The sequence below is a fragment of the Bombus vosnesenskii genome, unplaced genomic scaffold (assembly GCF_011952255.1).
Source record: "Bombus vosnesenskii isolate JDL3184/JDL3185 unplaced genomic scaffold, Bvos_JDL3184-5_v1.1 scf7180000013302, whole genome shotgun sequence".
In the NCBI taxonomy this organism is placed as follows: Eukaryota; Metazoa; Arthropoda; class Insecta; order Hymenoptera; family Apidae; genus Bombus; species Bombus vosnesenskii.
The window spans coordinates 2,047,427-2,069,527 of record NW_022882951.1 but is presented as its reverse complement, the minus strand read 5'-3'; the positions used below and the strand labels follow the sequence as shown (position 1 = coordinate 2,069,527).

The 22,101-nt window shown below is 38.2% G+C and overlaps 1 protein-coding gene across 6 annotated transcripts in view; it reads right to left on the bottom strand.

The window, feature by feature from the left end:
* LOC117234011 (ammonium transporter Rh type A) overlaps positions 1-21,889 on the bottom strand; it is a 43,950-nt gene extending 22,061 nt beyond the window's left edge. For 2 of the 6 annotated variants that reach the window (XM_033494805.1, XM_033494809.1), the window contains exons 1-4: positions 16,605-16,724; positions 11,868-12,109; positions 8,961-9,099; positions 7,464-7,523 (exon numbers count right to left, since the gene is read on the bottom strand). In XM_033494805.1, the coding sequence (XP_033350696.1) occupies positions 7,464-7,523; positions 8,961-9,099; positions 11,868-11,870 (202 nt within the window). In that variant the 5' untranslated portion in view covers positions 11,871-12,109; positions 16,605-16,724. Of the gene's footprint in view, positions 1-1,987; positions 2,291-7,463; positions 7,524-8,960; positions 9,100-11,867; positions 12,110-16,604; positions 16,725-21,501 lie in introns of those variants that run through there. The other 4 variants (XR_004493463.1, XM_033494806.1, XM_033494807.1 and 1 more) reach the window with 4 other exon arrangements.
* Between the last annotated feature and the right edge of the window lie 212 nt (positions 21,890-22,101).

The window sequence follows — 22,101 nt, the reverse complement described above, 5'->3', positions numbered from 1 at the left end:
ATTACGCGATCATTCGTTAGATCGAGCGTTCGAAATATTTTTCAACAAAAAATACTTTTCTTGACCAAGTGGTAGGATTTTTGACTCAAGTTGCGAGTTTTTAACGAATATTTAAATGTACGCGTTTGAGGAAATTGCCAGTCTAAGACGAATGGAACGGAACGTTTGAGTAACGGACTTTATAAACAATGAAACTCTTGCTTTGAAGGAATGGCACGTTTCCACCTCTGGATGCTACTGGAAGCTTCTCCTTTCATTTCCCTAAAGGCGTCTATCATAAAAAACAAGCATCCTCGTTTCCATTCTTTTTTCACGAACTCCCATCTCAACGATCAAACGCGATCTCAGCTTCAATAGAACTCAGCTTCATCAACCATTTACAAACACATCCGATTTTCACGGTCTTCATACTTTGAATCTCTTAGAATCCATAAAAAACAGCTATTTCGCGTCTCTCAGAATTCAGAAGCTGAGTTGTAAATATTTCAGTAAAATCATAATAAATTCAACACGAACTTCATCAACTCTATCTGCTTATCGTAGCTTCGAATTTTTTAAGGCTCGCCAGGGTTACAAAGATTCGTGCAAAAAATTGACGATATTTTACTAAACTTAAATTCGACACGATCCTCGAAGCTTGAAATTGTTTCAAACGTGCCAGAATCGCAGGCATCTCGATAGCGTTGAATTTACCAAGGAATTCGGCATTTTCACGTGCGTTTCATTCGCAAAATCTCGAATCTTTGGAAACGTACGCAGAGACGACACGAACGTCTCGCGAAAGAGAGACGATCGAATTAAAAAATTCGACGAACAGCCGGCACGCGAAAACAAAACAAGCCTATACGAAATCATGACGATTATCGTCAGCGAAGAAACCAATGATTTCGTAATCGTGGAGAGTCGGTCGTTTTGAAGGACGGCGTAGGACGATTTGGCGAAACACAGTGCCGGCCATATCTTATAAAGAGGTTTCTGGTGTAGCTGTACGACGTTAATATACGTACTTTATCCGACTCCATGGATAAAGTTAAGCCCTGGCGTCGACTCTTTACATCCTTCCACGGGTATACACGAGTTCCACGGAATATTACGCAAGCGTATCTGTCTCCCTGCCTCTCGTTATCTTTCACTGGCTACGATTCCCTCGCCGTCTTTCGTTGCTCGTGATCTTTCACGAAACCGCACGATGAAAGAAGAGCGAAGAAAAACGCGTAGTTTCTCGTTGGAGGGGTAAAAATCGCAACGAGAAAATGAAGAAGGAAACGTATATACAGCAGAGTGGGTGGAAATTCGTGGTTGAAGCGTGCTCGGGGAGATTCCGCGGTTCGAAATAAGGCAAAAATCAGGAATAAGAAAACCGCGTTTGAAGAAGGAACCGTCTTTAGTTCAAATATTCTGTCTGGCATTTGTTCGTTTCTCAAGATATAAATACATATTTGAGGTGGCTGGTGGATTTTTATCTTTTATGTAAAATTACGTTGTACAGGTATAATGGCTAAATATTTACGAAAGCGAAATACGATTAAATATTTGAAATTTAAGGCACGGGAACAGAGACGGCACAAAGAAAACGATAGGAGCTTCGGCTTGCTTTGATTATTCCAGACGACGGATAAGGATATCTGGTTCGACGAGTTTTCGCGAAACAGAAGTTCTCAAAGTAGTTCTGGTATCTTTAATTTTCATCTCACGCTTAATTACCGTGGGCGTGCCGTGGGCGTTTCAACGCTTACACGGATGATCGTGTATTTACAGCACCATGTAACTAATCCAGTATTATTCAGAAATATAAGAGAAAGATCGTGTTTTATTACGAACGTTCTACTTCCACCAACTAACCAGCACAAATACGTTGAACCAGGTAAAAGAAGAAAAATGAGAAAGAAGGAGGGAAAAGGGAATAAAAATACAAAAGAGGAAGACGAATAAGGGTAGAAAGCCGTGGGAGGTCCCCATCGAGAGAGACCGAGATCGTAGGACTTACGTGTGTACGTGACCGGCAAAGAGCTTGGTTTTCCATTTAGATGAGGCGAGTAGCTGTTCTGCCTGTTACCGGCGTCCGCCTCGGGGGCGTAATCGAACGTAGCCAAAAAACCGCATAGGAGAAAGCCCTCGATAAAGAGGAGCACGATAGCGTTCCATAGGCTGTTCGACGTCGTCATCCTTTTCTCCGCTTTCCCTTTACCCTCGTGAGAAAGCTTTTCTTCGCGGGCAACGCTGGCCGCGAAATTACCACGGCACTCTCTGGCACCCAGGGGGTGATTTTTCCTCTCCGCGTAGCCTCGTCACCTGCCACAGCCACGGTTTAACCATTTCTCGTTTCTATGAATCGAATCTATGAATCGGATCTATGAGTCGAACCACGATTCCAGCTCGTTCGTTCAACGTCCCCTGGGAGTTATCGTTTCCACGGTATTATATCGAACTTCTTCTCGGTTTTTAGAGGGTTTCAGGGGTTGATTGGTTGCGAGGATGCTTGATTAGTATCGGACGATAGGGTAGATAAAGATTTTTGCATTCCTTTTCTCACGACGCAGTTCAAGAAGAATCGAGTTGCCGAGGTTTTGTTATCTTTTCCAGCGAGTTTTCTAACCTTTTGCACTCTGAATTTTATTTCAATTTCGTTACCAGCAGCTCTCAACGCTTTTAAGTGTTTTGTTTGAAATTTACATTAACCAAAGAATAAGACAATTTAAGTAAATAAACGAAGAAAGAAATTCAATTAAATACCAGTTTTGTTCACACTATCGTTGTATTTTGTAATTTTTAAGCGTATCATATATCTTGAAACAATTTCCAGAATGCAATCCTGGTTTTCTTTCGCGCGTTGCATAGAAAAAAAGTGGGACTGAAAAAATGTCGAGTGGGACTCGACAAAGGAGCTCCTGCGATAAAAACTGATGTCGTGTCACATAGAAGTGCAAAGGGTTAATTCTCCGGCTGTGAGTCACGATGGATCTTCGTCACTTGGATCACGCGTTTCGATTCAACGTTAAGCTCTTCGAACGACGCGAATCTCTTTTGGAAAGGGAGGAAAGTCAGATTCGATAGAATTTCTTTTCTTCGTCGTTCGCGAGTCCTTTAGTTTAGACGAATCTCCTGGTAGACGACGAATAATACAACGGTTACGTTTGTACGCTGCTTTGATAGATCACGTTGAACTTTGGATAGATAGCTGTCACTTCTTTCACAACGATGAAGTACTTTCCTTCCAGTTAGAACGTTTCTAACTTAATAAATCTCCGAACGTATTAATCAAGTTTTTATTCTTTTGCCTCGTAATAAAATACGGTACGATAGCGGAAGAATTAAAAAGAAAAAAAAAAAGGAAAAGAAGAAGCGACAAGACAAAAAGGGGAAGGAACGAAGACACGCGAGCTGTATCGATTTCGCGCAAAAATAAAGAGAAACAAACCTATTGAAATGGTATCCAGCTTTTTCCCCTTCGTTAACGCACGTCGAATTCGCTTAACCGTCGATTCTCGTTGCAAAGGAGGACGTTGGGTAACCGACCACCTCTTCTGTTCACTGTTTATCGGAATTCTATCTGGTAACTCTTACGATACTCGATCCGTAGCGCATCCACGGGGTTCTGGTATGCCACAGTGCATATACGAGCTACGCAGGAGAACCACGGTCTTTTGAATAAACCCGATAAAAATCGGTGGCATTTTGTAAATCAATGAGGGAGTTGAAACCTATGGCCTCTTTCTTCGCTTTCGTCTCGGTGCGTCTCGAACTTGTATCACCTATCGACTAAACATTCCAATGAATTCGATTCCAGACGACGGCAAAGAACAACGAGGAAGAAACACGTGCTCCTTTTGTTTTTATAGAAGTTCGATCGCCACGAAGTCTCGAGTGCACATCTTGCTTAATATGCGATTGCCTGGCTCCATTCGCGGTGCTATTATCAAAGATATGTATTAGGTTGTCCGAAATGTTTCTTTCGTTTTAGACGGAAATAATAGACGCACGATGTTTCTTGTTTTATATTAGTTTATCAAATTATGCGCGAATGTAATAATAGAAATAGAACGATATGAATCACACCTAATTCGATAAAATAATATAAAACAGAAATTGTTGTTCGTCTATTATCACCTTATGGAACGAAAGAAACTTTTCGGACAACCTAATATGCGAGTTTATGTGTGGGCTTACGTGTCGTTCGATATATCTTGGTATATTGGTAATTTGTAGTTTCAGTTTGGCGAGACGACGTTTTTGCTAGCAATTGGTAGAATTGAAACGTTGGCGAATGAGCTCTTTTTTGTATAGTTGAAGCAATATTGTTAATGAGACTAAGGTGAGCATTGTTTACTTTAGTCGACGCTCATATCGAGAAGATTAAAGTTCTGCAAGTAAGTTAGTCGAGTCAAGTAACTGTAGTTAGTTAAGGAACAATACAGTTCGATTATAAAAGCAAATTTTTCAGAAGAAATTTTGCAAGTCAGTTGGTCATACTATCGAAGGTGAAACCAACATATTAGTAAAACTATAGATCTACGAGTAAATTGGCTTCGTTCGTTGAGTAATTAAACGACTAGCAATAAAGTTCTGTAGTATCGTAAATGATAATTATGATTTATTTCCAATGAATGGATTGCACAGATGTTGATTAAACAGGAAACGATGGTTGTTTAACGTGAACTAATCGCAATAATGTACTATAATTTAGACAACTCAATTTGCCACTCTCGTCACCACGGATCCAAGCTCTCTCTCTCTCTCTCTCTCTCTCCCGCGGACCACACTCTCTCGACAACGCAACTCGCACTCCCTGACTTCTCGATTCACACTCTCTGGCTTCTCCACTGACACTGCCTGTTCTAGCATTCCTTTGTATTTTCTTAGGCCCACCACGCACGTGTCCCGCATCCGCACGTGGCCAGGCTCACGCAGGGATTTTTTATGAAACTATTCAGTCGAAGGACCGACGACACATTGATGGGCCTGTCGATATCTCGGCTCTCTGGCGACAATGTTTATGGCTACCCACGGTGAAAGAAGAAATATACAAGTTCAGAAACAGATATAGTATAAGAGTTAACAAACACCAAAACCCATTAGCTACCCAACTACTTGACACGACGGATCAGATCCGCAGACCAAAAAGACAATACCCTTTAGATTGAAGCATTAGATTCAACTAGAATCAAACATACTATAAGCTATTATAATCCAAGCTACAGTACCACGTCAAAAGAATTTATTTATAATTCTCAATGAGAATTGATCGTAAATAGTCAACGAAATAAAAAAAGAAAAGAAAATGTTTATGGTTCACCCGATATCTCTTAGGCCTTTCATCCCCGATACTACAGTTCTATCATTCAATTCATTCATTATACAAATCATGCTATTTAACGTAAAGTTATAAAATTGCGAAAGAGAAGTTTGCGATTCGCAACTTTCTAGCTATAGATTTTGTCACATTTTGAGCTTGCTCTTCCGTTTTCAGAGTAATTCTCCGTTGATTTTCTAGACGTAATATGCACCGACTCTTTAAACTAATAGAATTTGGTTTCGATAGAAATAGCCTCGTTAAATAACGCACAAAGATTGCCGTGGCTGATTACGTGTTTTCCAAAAGAAAATACTTTTCACGCTATCTTGTAAAGTTATCGGTATGTAACTGTTTCTTACTCTAGATTCCGAAATATTAATACAACTTTTATTATTTACGAGCAAAGAAAAATCTAATTATAAGACTAAACGGCACTGGTGAGCACCTAAACTCGCGTTTTACGCGTTTCGCTGCGCGTGAAAGCGGATCCTGGAAAGTTCTCGCCAGTCACTGTCGTTCTTCGCCGGATAATGCCGGCGCGGTTGTTAACTTCCGGCTGTGCTTACGTTTTGGTACCCAGCCTCCAATTAAACGGCCTCTACTACGATCCTAGTCTCGCAAATTCTATTATTTCGCGGCGCGAGTTGCCTCTGCTACCATTTTCACGAGTTTCATATGTTGCGAATATTTCCGGTTAGAACGTGTTTTACATGTTGTCTTCTTTTATATCTTCTTCTTATATCTGTTAGACCAGACTGGTGGAGATACCGGTGTGAAACGATTCTCGTGAACTTCGTTGAAATTATAGTGTGAAATCTTTTGCTCTTTAGCGCAAGTTAATTGTTTTTATAATCCTTTTAATCGCAACTGCTTTCTCTTTATTTCGAATCTCAGCGTTCCTTCTAAATGAAGACACATCGGAAATTTCAAGACAAATTGCAATTAATAAATTACTTATTTTACGCATAATTATCAAAAACAAATTCACACGATAAATTGTTTTATACGCCATCGTTTTTATTATCATCGCGAAGTAAACAAATACGCGGAGCTTTATATTTAGACGGAGAATATTTCCACGATCTCGACGTTAATTAAAATATTTCAATAAAATCCAAATTTCGATTTCCAAGTCCCTCTTCATCGGTTGGTTCTGATCTCGCTCGAAAATTCATCGCGTTTTATATCTTCGATAAAATTATTCACGGGGACATTAGCTATGAAATCAACGTGGCATTATTCAAATTCTCCAAGCGACAAAGTAAATGGACGAATTCATACGGATTATTCGGGCCGACCTCGAATAAACGTTCGATCAGAGTCAAAGAGTGAATTAAATTAATAGAGCTCGAGAAAGAATATGACCGGGATGGATTTATTATTAAGCAGACGACCAGTTTGGTCTATCGACGTCGAAATTCTGTGACGCGTTAGTCGGATTTTTGAGATTTGCAGGAAACGATCACTCGAGTTAATATCGTTTCAAGCGAAGAATTATTATACGAGAATATGTTATCAATTATTCTCGTGCAATTTAGATAATTCAGATAGACGGAGTAGATCCCAACAATAGAACCTTATTTCTTTTAAGCTCAAGGTCACCCCTTTTCTTTTTAAACGACGTCATTAACTTTCGTTTACGATTAAATTCACATGCTCGTCGGTGTCTTTTTTATTTGAAATATCGTATGTGGATATTTGCGATCGTATATAATTATTTTGTAAATAACGAAAATCAGAGAGAACTCGAGAGCCATTTCAAACATCACGTAGTTCCTTCTTTCTTGGTAGAAAAGCAGATTTAAGAGGATAGTACTTGCATTTTAGTTTTCATAATTTCTTAATAATTATACAGAAACTAATCAGAAACTTCTGCGTTATAAATCAAAGAGCACAAAAGCTGCATATAAAACCGAGATCAGCATTTTTATGAAAGAAGATCGTATGCTACGCGGCCGGTAACATAATTCTAACACTCTGCATATTCCCCGTTTGCCAAAGTATAGCGTATACAGGTGGAGGAGCCATAAACCCCGAACTTGTTACAAGCTAGACTTCAAAGTCGAGGCCGAGGTTCGTTCTCGTTAAGGCAAAGACAGAGCTCTCCGGGATTCGTTTCTCACGGGGCGAATATAAATATGGAATTAAGTAAATTCGTTCGGATACTCACTCGGATAAACTCGTAACGGGTCCGTATCCGGTTTCTTGACGTGCTTCCGGCCGTGGTCGCCTGAAAGTTTAATTACTCCTTCAGTTATATGCACGCCACGACGGTGTGGAAATTTTATGAATATCCACCGGATCCATGCCGGAGGACATCTTTCTTTTCTCGTTACTTTCCCTTCGTCGGGAAAACGTTCTTCGCTTTTCCTCCTTCGATGCTCTTCGAACGTTGCTCAAGATACGTAGCTCAAGGTGGTCTACGTTAACGTTACCAGAGGATAACGATGCTTCCAAGAGAAGTTACTTTAACGATCTTTAGAACAGTATATTTCTCGTGACACTTTGATTTAGACCGATGGAACGCGAACTGTATGATATTCGACGTACAAGTTCCATTTATATTTCGACTCGTCGTTCAACTCTGGATATTTATGGAAATTCGATCTGTTTATATTTTGTAATTGCGACCGAAAAAAGAAAACGAGTCCAGTCATTTAGAATTATATACGAAATATACGAAACAATATTTAAGGAAAATACGACGCAAAGATCGTTTTCTTCTCAATTTATCGCGACACGACACGGTGCAACTTTATTCACGACCGAGTAAAGGAATAAAAAAAGGAAAGTAAAGAGAAACAGAGACGAGGGTGAGTAATTGTTTGCTTCCTGGATCTTGTTCGTTTGTCTTTTCCTTTCTTCGTTTGATTTCACCCGGTGTATCTTGTAATTTGCCTAGAGATAATGGTAGATTGATGGTAAGGGAGGAAGGAAGAAGCGACAGTTTCTTCGTCTTGGGATGCTTTCCTTCTTCCTTCACCGAGACAAAATTAGACCGATAAAGGAAGCCGTGTACTACCGTTTATATTTAATTACTTTCTATACTTAACGCTTACAAAGGAAAGTCATTGGATTGGAAGTATCAAATTTTTGCCTATGTAAATGATAAAAAGTGATAATTGTAACCCTTTGCGATACGATGGTTCTGCAGTTTCACGATCAATTTGCCACCAACAAAATACGCTATTCGATAAAATCACTAAAAGCGAACATTCCGTGTTACCTCTTTTTACGTATCACAAAATTTTCTACGTTATTTAATCTCGCCAATTTTTATCGACTTTTTTACGATTAATCGACGTTTCGATCATTACGGGGAAAAAAGCTTCGTAAAGGACCAAAAGTAATTATTCAAATTCCACGTGTATTATCAATTCCATTAACATTTACGAACCTCATGTGCTAGAAAAATCAGGTTATTCGCATTTATTTGCGTATTCTCGTTGTTGCACAAGATTTATTCGCGTCGTAATCATTGGATCGTAAAGAGAATCACGGATGAAAATTTTCCAAAATTAATGTACAATGACCGTGTATATTTTTCGACGCGACGTCACGAGATACATATTCAACGATAATAACGGCGTGCTGGCCGCTGTGATAAGTTACATCGTCGAGTATAACTCGTCGCTCGTATGCACTCTCTTATGGAACTCATACAGACCTGTCTGTCCGTGATTTTTTAGCGAATTAGCGTCCGCCTCGGGTCCGTACGTCATCAACGCGCCCATTAGGACGATTAGGATGACTTGGACGAAGAACAGCTGGCATACTTGTTGCTTTCCACTCACGGAGAACATTCCCTAATGAAAGAAGCAAGGATTTAATGGAAACTGGATAAATGTTTATTAACATTAGCTCTAATAACCGGCTTTAGACGTTTTAAGACGTCTTTTGTAAGCTGAACGTTATTTGCCGGGTACGTGTCTAAGCGTTTTTTAAGTATGACCTTTGTTTATGAATAAATGTTAAAGCGATTAATGTTATTTACCGTAGATCGCTTAGCTACGTGGAACAAGCAACACTTTGCTATTATTATCAGACCGCGAATATCCATGTAACTTCGATACAGGCAACTTAATTCGATTAAAACCTTTTATTTATTTATTTCAGATATTTTATATAACTTTGTATACCATATTTTTCATTTGTTCGTTTGTTACGTTGCGTTCGAGTATGTTCCTGTATCTTCAAATTTGTCGTAAGTGCATAAACATTTTGCAGTCCCGTTATCATATGTAGAGCTGAGAATGCGAGTGGTGTAGGTCGTGCTGCTGCGTAAAATAGTGTTCTGCGTTTACTGTTACGAAGCATTCGTTACATTTCTTCGAGTCACACATTTCTATAAGTCACACGGTATTATAGATGTGGCAAATAGTAGAGAGATTGTATGAAGGTAATTAAATGAGAGAGAGAGAGAGAGAGAGAAGAGAGGATGCAAGAGTAGTATAATTGCGAAGGTTTGCAGGAAAGTTCCGGACATAATTCACGAATAATATTATGATTAATGACTAATTATTACGATTATATCTAATACGATGGCAGAGACGTTGCTAAGCGACTGTAAGTACATTTTTAACTATCTGTTCGTGAGAATATCTACAGTTTCGTACTATACGTGTTAAAAATCGATCCTTCCAACAAAGTCCTACTTCAAACAAATGTCATTCTCTATCTTTTATTAATCCGTTCAATACGAATCACTCGATAATTCGATATCGCAATCATACTACACATTCTGCGTATCAATTATAATCTAATAGCGAAGTTCCGCTACAAGACAGCAAATACATTCCATAAACATATTTACACTATTATATTACGACCAAATTAATTAGCAAATATAGATATAAACAGAAATTCCAATAAGCAATTGCTATATCCTCGACAATCTCAAACCGTTACACGTATCGCAGCTGTACATGCAATAACGGATCGAAATTTTCTCATAATCTGTTCTTAAAAATCGTCAGGAAATATACAACGGTTCGTGAGATTGCACATAGTCGGCGTTATAAATATAAAATGTTCTAGGACGAAAAAGGGGAAATAATGCTTGCAATTATTCGAAGGTTTAAGCAGAAAAATTGCAAGCGCGGTACGATGGAAAACTCGATAATTCGTTAATCGTTTACAGAGATAATATTTGTAAGGCAAATTGCGTGCGCGTGAGCGATGCAGATAGATGTTGCTCGGTTTAATGATATCATATAATGTTAAAGCTGAAATTTCAGTCGCGTCGCTGCCAGTTGTGTCACTCTCCATCCGTTTTTATCGTTTTATCTTTCGATGCTGATTTTCCGCCGATAATTGCAAGCGGGAAACGCGCAACCAGCAAGAATGAAATTAATGAACCCGATACGTACACGCAGACGTTATTTCATCGACGATTTCGCTCTGCTTCAGGTTTTTCGCCTCCCTGAGCTAAGATACAGCTACTCGAGTCGATCGAGTTTCTACGTTTTAGGATTCGATCCTGAACTTTGCACGGAATAACCAAACTCGGTGCGTATTATGAGATTATACTATTAATCTTTGATGCAATAATGGAAGAACGAGGAAATGATTTGTATTAGGTCGTCCGAAAAGTTTCTTTAGTTTCATAAGGAAATAATGGATGCACGATATTCTCCATTTTATATTATTTTATCGAATTACATGTGATCCATTTTGTTCTATCAAAATAAGGATCACAACGTTCGACAGATTAGGTCTCATGTTTGTATAATGATGCATCATTGTAAAAGACGTGTCTGTAAAAGAAAGACACTTTTCGGACAACCTAATATTTTAGGTTTAGCGAGAAAAAATATCAAGAACGAGGAAATGATTCGTATTAGGTCGTCCGAAAAGTTTCTTTAGTTTCATAAGGAAATAATGGATGCACGATATTCTCCATTTTATATTATTTTATCGAATTACGTGTGATCCATTTTGTTCTATCAAAATAAGGATCACAACGTTCGACAGATTAGGTCTCATGTTTATATAAAAATGCATTATTGTAAAAGACGTGTCTGTAAAAGAAAGACACTTTTCGGACAACCTAATATTTTAGGTTTAGCGAGAAAAAATATCGAGAAGGAGGAAATGAGTATAGCTCTATGACGGCTATGTGATATTTTATCGTACAATTGTTCTATTTTTCGAAGTTATTTCGTTGTTTATTTTACTCGCCGACCCCAATACTCGTATCTTGCTCTATATGGAGGAAATTGTAAACGAAAATTCGTCGACTTTTCGATTTCGAAATCGCTCGACGAATAACCTGTTAACCAAAGAGGACGAGTTAACTCGATCCTTGAATTACTTGTTCTTCTGGATATCTCGCGATGAAGATAATTTCTTAATTTAAATTCTTTTAAGAAGAAAGCTTTCCCACGAAGAAACTTCATTCCACTTTTATCACGTAACTTTACGCGTAATATCACGTTGTGCACATGCTTGGAAAAAGACTGATTAACGAAGAGCAAATCGATCGAAAGCTGCGATCATGCACCGAAGCGATTCGTATCCGAATTTCACGATGGCAGCGTCGTTCGCGGCGACATCGTTCAGGCAATATTTTTACCATTTTGATTTAGATAGCTTTGTAACTTGCGGCCGGTTGCAAAAAGCTCGTTTCACCCTTCACTGGCCGTCGATCAACTCATAGTTCTCGCCTGACGCGACAGATTTTTTATTGTTTCACAATTTCGTTTCGCCAAGAACTGTTCGTCTAAATGGAGCAGATCGTGTTCCCCGACGAGGCTATCTTAATTCGAACGACGTTGACGAATGACTGTGTCGGGGCAAAGATCGATGCAACGATGACTGTAAACGACGTAACGATGATCGTTGGGCGCGCGCGTTGAAAAGGACTTTTTCGTCGTTCGAATAAATTCTTGTCTTTCGAGGTTGTGAATCACTCCGAACGGTTTGGAGAAAGGATAGATTTCTCAATTTTTCGTTACATTATTTAAGGCTTATATTTTATATCACAATAATTTTATAATACTTAATATTCTACAATACAATACTATTGTCAATTTTATCAAGTTCTAAATTTAGAAAAATAAAGAAATAAAAATTAAGAAGATAAATATCTATGGATTCTTTATTTGGCAAGAATACAAGCTAACACGATCGCAAGAAGAAGTTCCAATTAAGATTTTTTCTTCGAATAAAACTATTTATTTTAAGACAAATTACACCTCTATCGATACCATTTGTTCCGAGACGACGCTTATTACCGTAACAACCTAAAAATACATTGGTTTGGTATCGGTAACCCATCAAAACCTATTTCCCAATAAACACACGAACGACAGTTTCGCGATATACCCAGCGGTTTGTAGAAGAATCACACACAGAGGGACAAAAGTATCTGTCGTGAAATCAACGATTCTCGGCCGATATATCGGCTCGTTCCCGATATTGTTTATCCGTTTCTACGATGGACGATCCAATTACAACACGATTGATCCTGATTGACCTCGTCGTCTAAATCTCCCCAACGGATATACGCCATTCTCTTAATGCCGACACGTTTGACGCGCGAACAGTGTCGCGAAGCTAACGTATAGCGTTTTTCAACGGAGGCGATCCGTTCGACAGAAACGTTATTATCCAGTCTTGCCTGGTGTTAATCGATTTCTCGTACGTTTCAGTGGGAAAGGATCGTTGAAAACGTTCACGCCTAATATTTCATCGTGGCACGTTTGGCCGGCAAACGATTTCTCGAACGTGTTGTTCGTGCCGCGTACTAGCAGTTCCAGTGATTAATTAACGCGCAATGAGTAGTGGAATTAGCGTTAATTCTCCTTTAAGTCGCTTAAGACTGAAATTTGATCGAATTAAATCTTAGCTGGAACGTGAACTGCGAGTGTTTGTGCGGATTCAAATACTTTGGGAAAATCGGAAATTTCATATTTAAAAAACGTAGAGTATCGTAAAACTTGCTATTAAATTCTCTCTGCAAAGATTCTTGAATTTTAATTCACTTTGTTCTTTTCCTGCCAACCTTTTTCACGTTTCTCTGCTTTAAATCGCACGATATTGTTTTCGTTCAGCGAGCGAACAATCAATAAAGCGGAAAGTCAATCGGCTATTGTTATTACGCGATTAACTCGTAACCGCAAACTAACGTTCGATTGTTCGTCGACGATTCGAGAGGCGGTTTCTCGTCGACGATGCAAAAAGTGTCACGCGAGCGTCAAACGAAATAGCAATCGAATGTATTAGGAATGAAATCGTGACTGAACGATCCCATGTGAACAACTTCATACGGAATAACGAAAAGAGATGATAGATTTCTTTGTAATTTTCTGAAAACAACACGACCATTTAACTCGTCGCAATCGAATATTTTATAGTTAAAAACTAGCGTATCTCGTCTGTTTAATTTTTGTAACGCAACGGTGAACCGACCGAACGATAATAATTATAACTTTGTAGAAATAATTTTTAATCGATGATATTCTTATCGATCAATTAATTTTAACTATTCTTCCAACTGGCCAATTTTTTAATTTCCTTATTTAAAAAATGTTTTAATTGTCAAACACTTAGAGCTTCGTCGCTCGTTGTTCGTTCGATAATATCATGTTTAATCGATTTCTCTGTATTATTTTATTGCTCAATCCCTAATGGCTTAAAACAAGGACAAAAGAAGATATTGCGACCTATTTTTATTAAAAGTATAATAAGAATTTCTATCGTTCGAATTCTCATTATTTAAACGCTTTTACTGTATAGAAGATTTTAATGGCGCTCAGAAGCGAAACGTTAGATACTGTCCTCCTTCGATCGTTCGTACAATGCGGAAAAAACAAACAAAAAAATAAATAGAGAGAAAAGAAAAATATCGATATCTGTATGCGAGGAAGCTCTCGAATTCAATGGAAAATCGACTGGAGAGGCTGAAAAACTTGCGTGATTCCGGCCCGCCGGAAAAATATGGAACTCGTAACTCAAACCTTTACCCAAAACATTCCTTTTTCTCTTGCTATTACCATTTTGCTTTCTCTCTTCTGTTGTTCCTTTCTTTTTAAATCGCATAAAAATCAATACCCGACAAAAACAGGTATTACGTTGCTGTATGTCGAATAGAATAGAGGAACTCGCCAACTCTTGATTAAATTGTCCCCCTTTTTCTAAAAATTATTTTTTCCTATCTTTTATATTTTTTTACAACATACTACAAAAAAATTCCACGCCTAGAAAGCATGAAAAAATGTTATTCTATCTGTGTACTCTTCCAGAAATATTCCACCGTTGTGCAGATGTTAAAAATATCAAATCATTTTACAATCATAACGATGGAAACTAAAAAGTCGACACGGACAGGGAGATCTGCAGAAATTAACCGTTGTGAATCTACAAATTTCCTATGAAAAATTATAAACTCGTAATTTTCACCACTCTAACAGTCGACAGAAACTCAAGAATTTCTTAAATCGAACATACTTGTTATTTCAAAGATATCCAGTATCGAAATTAGCGTTGGGGGAACTAGCATCGATGGAAAAAGAAATTTCCTCTGTCGATTCGCATAACAAACGAATGCCAGAATGTCGGAGAACCAAGCCAATCTCTTTATCCTAATCAGCGCTAAAAACAATTCTCTATTAACATTAGAATTCTAAGTAAAAGGTTTGTATCAAATCAAAAGGAAAAACACACGATAAGATATATGATGCAAAAGAAGAAAACAAACTATCATCCGTATACTTTCCAGAAAGTCATTCGGATCATGAAAAATTCTCATCGAAATCATTCGATTATTCCGACTATTCTGTTAGTTCCATCGTTAATGCTCTCGTTTAAAAATTTCTCAAATTAATCGTTCTTCCGTGTTCTTGAAATACTGCGGCAGGTACTTCAGGGATATTCGATGCGAAAATTAGTATCAAAGGAACCAACATCGAAGAAACACAAAATTACCTGTGTTCCTCGTTTTGCACAGCGAGTAGCTGCTAACACGTGAAAGAAACAAGCCAATCCCTTTGTCTCAATCGTCGTTCCTTTATGGCGAAAGGAGGGCAGGGCTTGATTTGTGAGCGGCACAATTATTTCCACGTGGAAAACTCTGCCAGTGGAATGGGTTTCCGATGGAAACAGAAGCAAATCACGGCTGCAGACACTGCAGAGGATTATACGGAAGCTGCTTTCATAAATTATGCGATTTATCTTAGAGCTCGCGGATGCTTTTTTAGAATAACGATGAGCTCGAGTAACTAGCATCCGCCGCCCTTCTTTCTTCATTTTTTCGCCCCTATTTTTCGCGAACCAGGACCGTTCCGTGTCTTCGCAAGGGTTGGATAAGGTACACGAAAATCAATTTGCTTCTCTACGAACCTCTCGGCTCACACGAGATATTTCCTTGACCGCACAGCGAAGAAATCGAATTTCCTTTTCATTGAACGACCGCACGGACTCGTTTAAATCATTCGATTTATCGTCATCCCTCTTCTTCTTCTCGTCACTTTCGCGTATTACGCCGTTGATTATTTGTATTTATCTAAATCAGTTTGCTTTGTCTCCGCTGGTAAGAAACTTTTACAATGAAATTCGCTAAATCGTTTGGTAAGATATTTGAAGATTATTTGAAACGATGTAGCATATTATGACTGACACTATGATACTACGATAGGTTATGATACACTTTACAGTCGCCATAAAGCATGATCCTAAAGAGTGGAAAATTTCATTGCAGAAATAGAATACAGAAAGCTAGGAAAGAAATTACATTTTAATCCCGTTCCTTGTCTGTCAGAAAAACGTTTACAACGCTTAATTTCCTTTTATGGAGCGTTTCGTACAGCTACCTTGTTCCAAATACCTTCTCATTAATGTAACTAACGACAAAATAAATCTCAATTTAGAGGGAAAAAATTTAGCCTGAAATTTACCTTGAAAAATCTACGATACGCAACAGACTGAGAACAAAATACACGGTAACCTGCCCTTATTCGGTCATTAACTTATCCGGTCAATCGTTCTCTACGTTTAATCAAATAAACTTCTTCTGCCAAACGTCCAAACTACCGATCGGTTCTCTCGTTATCCACTTTGTTTCTACCCTTTCGACCAAACCGTCAAATCCACGTTGTCCAGTGTAATCGATAGATTGCGGGCTATTTACATTAACGGACGCAGTTAAAGAAATAGAATTTAAATAGAAATTTCACGCTCTAAGGGAAAAACGCTCTTAAAGTTAATCTTTATAATATTCTTATTTCTCCTTTCGTTCTTCACACTCTCCACGTTTTTACACAATCAAATCTTCCATAAACGCATCAACAGCCGCAGTCTACTAATCTCGAACCTCGAGTCGCCTCGTCAAGGAATCTCCGCCGATTTTCCGTAGACACAAAAAACAGAAGAAAAATGAAAAGAGAACACGATTTCCGCGCACAAAACAGCAGAAAACACGACAGTAATCCGACAAGAACGCACAACAGGTTTATATAAACTCCGTGAATTAGCGATAATTGGTCCTTTTACATAATTCTGCGTGGATGACCATGCGGAGGCAGTTTAGTTCTCCAGAAATAGGCGGGTAGCAAGGATCCCACGGCGTTGCGTTGAATTTCTCAAGTTGAAACGCGATACCACTCGGGCTACTGTATCATCGCCGACAATTAGCCTTACTAATTGAAAGTAGGCCGGCTAAGAATGAGGATTTATTGTGTCCAGTCCTCTGGACGCTAATGACGCGCAAGACGAGTGGTTGGCTCGCTGTGTTACGCGTGTAACGGCGAGGGAAGGTCAACGAGACGACGAGACGATGGATATGGTGGAAATAACATGGACGAAGTCGGGATGGAAGTTCAGGACGAGAAGATTTTTCGCTCAAGAGGAAGATTTCTTTCTTGAACGAGAACGTGCATGTCGAAGCTACGAATGCTAGATGCACTCGAGTTCATACGTTTTTTGGGATTTTTGGACTAGTGTTCGACGACTGATCGTTCAATGATAAATTAATTGGCTAGTCGCTCTTTCACCTAACGATTTCCTTTGCGCTATGTTATTTCTTTTGCTTTTCTTTCCTGTGAAACTCGCGTTCGCTCCGGATCGTTAATGCAACTTTCATCCCTGTAAATAGGAGATCGTGAAACTTTCGAAACGAAATATTTAACGTCCTTTGAATCTTCCTTATTCAACCTTCTTTAGAATTTTTCTTTTTTTATCTGTAACCTTGTACACTTATATTATATTTATTATGTTTTATTACAGTAATATCACGAGATTTATTTTGCATGTGAATTCATGTAATTTCGTTTATTACGTTTGTTATTATTTACGTAAGTTGATTTCTTGAAATAATACGTGCTTTTCACGGCAGAATTATTTTCCTTTGGCCCGAACGCACCTTATTAGCATCGTATTTCCATTTTCTTCATTGCGAACAATTTTCCAATTTTCTCAAAATTTTCATACTTGAAGGATTTTTCGAAATTCTAACATTCCGACGACTTCTTCAAATTGTAACGTTCCAAGGATCGTTCGTGATGCCATTTTCAAAATTATTTTTCTAATCCTCCTCAAATTTCTTGCATTATAACGAACAGAGGAAAAAGTCGCTGTCAAAAATTGTCAAATGACATCTTTTCGCGGTCCATATCTTTCTCGCGAATTTCAGCAGGTTTTTTTTTTTAAATTCTCTCCACGGATCCACAGTCGTGGCACGATTTACCGGAAGTGAGATTGAATCGAGGCAATCGAGCGGTCGCCATCGGTCGAAACCACCGGTCTTTCATCCGCGAATCGTTCGTGGCTAATTATATTCGAACCGCGACTTCAAATGCAGCGATTCAACGAGAGAGTGTTTTCGACGTTTGTCAACGAGCCTCGAAATGAAAAAGGTGAACGCCGTTACTCGATATTTTTCATTTTGTTTCCTCCGTGCCAGATGTCTCTATCGTAATCGTGTTCTTCAATCTCATTCTATACAGGGTGTTTCTTTTGTAACTAGATATACTGGAAGCACGTCGTAAATGGTTGAAAATATAAGAAAGAATTATTACACGTAATACGAGTTTCTCGATACGAAAAAGAATACCGTGCGGTTTAAATAATTTTTGTGCTTCTAAATGAAGTAGACGAAAGGATTTTTAAGTATTCACGGTTCTTTTAAATATGTCGAACGTAGTACAATTTTACTCGTAATATTAATCCTCCTAAGTGGAATTTCGTGGAATCACGAGTTTTTTTATACAATTTTATTTATAACGCAATATGTTGTTCGTTAAGATAAATTCAATGGTTATACACGTTATACAAGATTAGTCACGCGATATACATATATTTACCGAATCGGAAATTGCAGATGGAAGAAAATTTCCAAGACAAAAACTATAAGCTGTGTTTAAACAGGCGCAGGTGGTACGTGTAAGCACATTTTTTGTTTCCAGTGTGATCAAATATTTCCAAATTTTTGTTCAAATATTTGTTGAAAATATTTTTTACACTCTCTGTATACACGTGTCAGTTTACCTCGCTGATAGTTGTAATTATTTCTCTACGATAATACTTCGCTTTGTATCTCGTTGCGTTGTTGATTTTCTAAAAAAAAAAAAAAGCGGCAAATAATTATCTTCATCCGTTGCCTCGATAAAATTTCCGTTTCTGAAGAAGTTACATCGTTTCGTTTCCAAGAGAAACGAAATGGAAGCTCGATTTCTCCATCGTAAAAGAACGTTTGGTTGGAAAAGAGAAAAAAAAGGGGGAAGGAAATTAATGAAATTCTTAGCGACGCAGAATGCTTTTCTAACTGCAGCGCCATTGGGAATAGGTGAATTATAAAAGGGCCCTTTTAGACGCTTTTAACAAGTGGCCGAGAAGAATGGAGTTGCATTGCGCGTGTTGCGAGAAATCCTTCCAAGAATGATTGCAAGTGAAAAGGTTTCTTGCTGCGAGACGGAGAAATTCTCGAGGCGAAAGAATACCGTTGCAAGATACTTGCGCGACGATGGCTTTTTACATATTTATCGTCAACTACACGTCGAATCTAACGTTTCTGAATTTCAGAAACTCCGACATCAAGTACTTCGTGTCCTTCGTTATCCATTGGCGCACAAAATTTCATGAAATTTTTACCATATTTCCAACGACATATCAAATATTCCTCGAGTCAATTCGCAAACGTTAACTCGCTAAACGATAATTCTACGAAATCTTTTGAATTTCTATGAGCGTGGACATTTTGAACGCAACGGCTATTCGTAATAACGCGCGATATCGAAAACAACGTTACAACGTCGCTAACAGAGTTACGATTCATTTAGGAGGTGAAGATCGTTACGACGTGGAAACGTCTGGTTTGCAGTCGATGATTGCGATTTCGATACGGTTAGTTTCGAGGTATTATACTTGTATCGTTAATTGAGCAGGGGAGATCGATATGCGCAGCTGAGATAAATTAAATCGAATCTGTAAATGCGTACCAATTACCGCGGCTTTAGCTCCCTCCTGTATAACTCGCTGTAATTTACAGCCGACGTTCTGCGTGTTGATGCTTTCGAGAGTCTGGTTTCACTTAATCTCCGTAGCGCTCGATGCGTGCACAGTCTGGTCCACGAGTAATGGGGTTAAAGATCTCCTGTTATATGGAGGTACATTTACGATTTAGGTGGATTTCAAGTTAGACAAACCAGAACCACGCGATACATAACGTAACGATGTAATTCCGATGACCGAGATGTAAGAGATTTTTAATTCAAATCCGATTACAGTGGAAATTTATTCGAACTTTTAACGATTTAGCGTGTAAATAACGAACTTAAGGAATTTCGAGTTAAGCAAATCACGACGATATAATATATCAAGTAAAAGTATAATTCTTGTAAATTTCATAGTACTTACTATCTTGTTTTTTCTTTAATACGATCTTCTTTTACGTTATTGTTGCAAAATATCAATATTTATTACGAAATATAAAGAGTTAATTCTACTTGCGATAGACACTTAACATAACGATTTAGCGTGTAAATAACGAACTTAAGGAATTTCGAGTTAAGCAAATCACGACGATATAATATATCGAGTGAAAGTATAATTCTTGTAAATTTCATCTTACTATCTTGTTTTTTTCCAATACGATTTTCTTTTACGTTATTGTTGCAAAATATCAATATTTATTACGGAATATAAAGATTTGATTCTACCTGTGATAGAAACTTAGCATGACGATTTAGCGTGTAAATAACGAACTTAAGGAATTTCGAGTTAAGCAAATCACGTTGATGTAATATATCGAGTAAAAGTAAATTTCATAGTACTTACTATCTTGTTTTTTCCCAATACGATCTTCTTTTACGTTATTGTTGCAAAATATCAATATTTATTACGAAATATAAAGAGTTGCGATTTTAACGATTGCGAAATAGAAATTTCGAGTTAAGCAAATCACGAATCTTATAACTTGGATAGTGGACGAGCAACGAATTTCGAGATTACGTAATTTACAGTTATAATAAGCGTCGATCGATTGCGAAGAAATATAAAGAGTTAATTCTACTTGCGATAGACGATTTAGCGTGTAAGAACTTTTTCGAGTTAAGGACGATTACGAAAAGTATAATGGAATACGATCTTCTTTTACGTTATTGTTGCGAAATATCAATATTTATTACGAAATATAAAGATTTGATTCTACTTGCGATAGAAATTTAGCAGAATCTTTAACGGATAGTGGACGAGCAACGAATTTCGAGATTTCGTAATTTACAGTTTAACGAAGCTTCTAGTCGATCGAGCGAGGGAAATCCGATTCAAGATTTAAGGATTACAAATATTGGAATTTTATTGGTACGATCTTCAAGTATTTTTCCCACCAAGGAGGAATTTCAACGTCTATAGAATTTTCTAGAGTTGTCGTTGAGAACTCGAAGAACTGATATAGAATAGGTTTCTGTGGAGTCGTCGATACCGGAATAATATTAGTTCCGCGTGAGAAACGTCACCGTCCATAGAAAATTTCCCAGGTTTCCCACTAGCGAGTTTTAAGATCCATAGAATTGCTTCATGGATTGTAACCGTAGAGCTATAGGTGATAGAATTTCTCCCTTGCTCTCTCTCTATGAAGCGGAAAACAGGCAATTCAGCGGAGTTGATCGATGTAGATCCATAAATTCGCGACATCGTTGGCCCGGTAATCGAACACGGAGATATTTATTATATTTATGAGCTACTTACGGGAACACATTTCCCAGCGTGCTTACCGTGTCTCTGTAGAAAATCCTTGGATGGAAGTGAGCCACTCCGTAGTAATTTATGCCGTCATATCGGCTACTTCTCGTTCGCTCTAAATTCACGCTAAAACCGGTCGTTCGTTTGCCACTCGCGAATCGATGCCTCGGCCAATTTCACCATTTATAGTTACGAACAATTAGGATTGCTAAATTTTGTCGAATTAAAATTAAAACAACGAAGGAGAAGTCGGAAAGATGAGAGAAGCGAACGATAAAATAGATTTATGAGGGAGAATAAGTTGAAAAATTCGGGTAAATCAAGGTGTACTTTTTCTGGAGAAACTTTCGCCAAGATCGATGGTATCGCACGAAATCGTTCGCTTGTTCTCTCGAAGACGGACAAGCACGTACTCGGAGCAAACAGTCGTTCAATGCCGACGGATGACACGCGATCGATTTACGTTGGAACACGAATCGATGGGTGATCGTGTATACCCAGACGATTATGTATTGCGACGAACAGCTAAAATCAGGACAGCTTCGCTCGAGTCGCAGGAAGTCGATTATCGCGTGTTTCAGAGTTTGCCGAGTTAAAGCCAAAATGTCTTTTTAACCGATAAAAAATCGCGT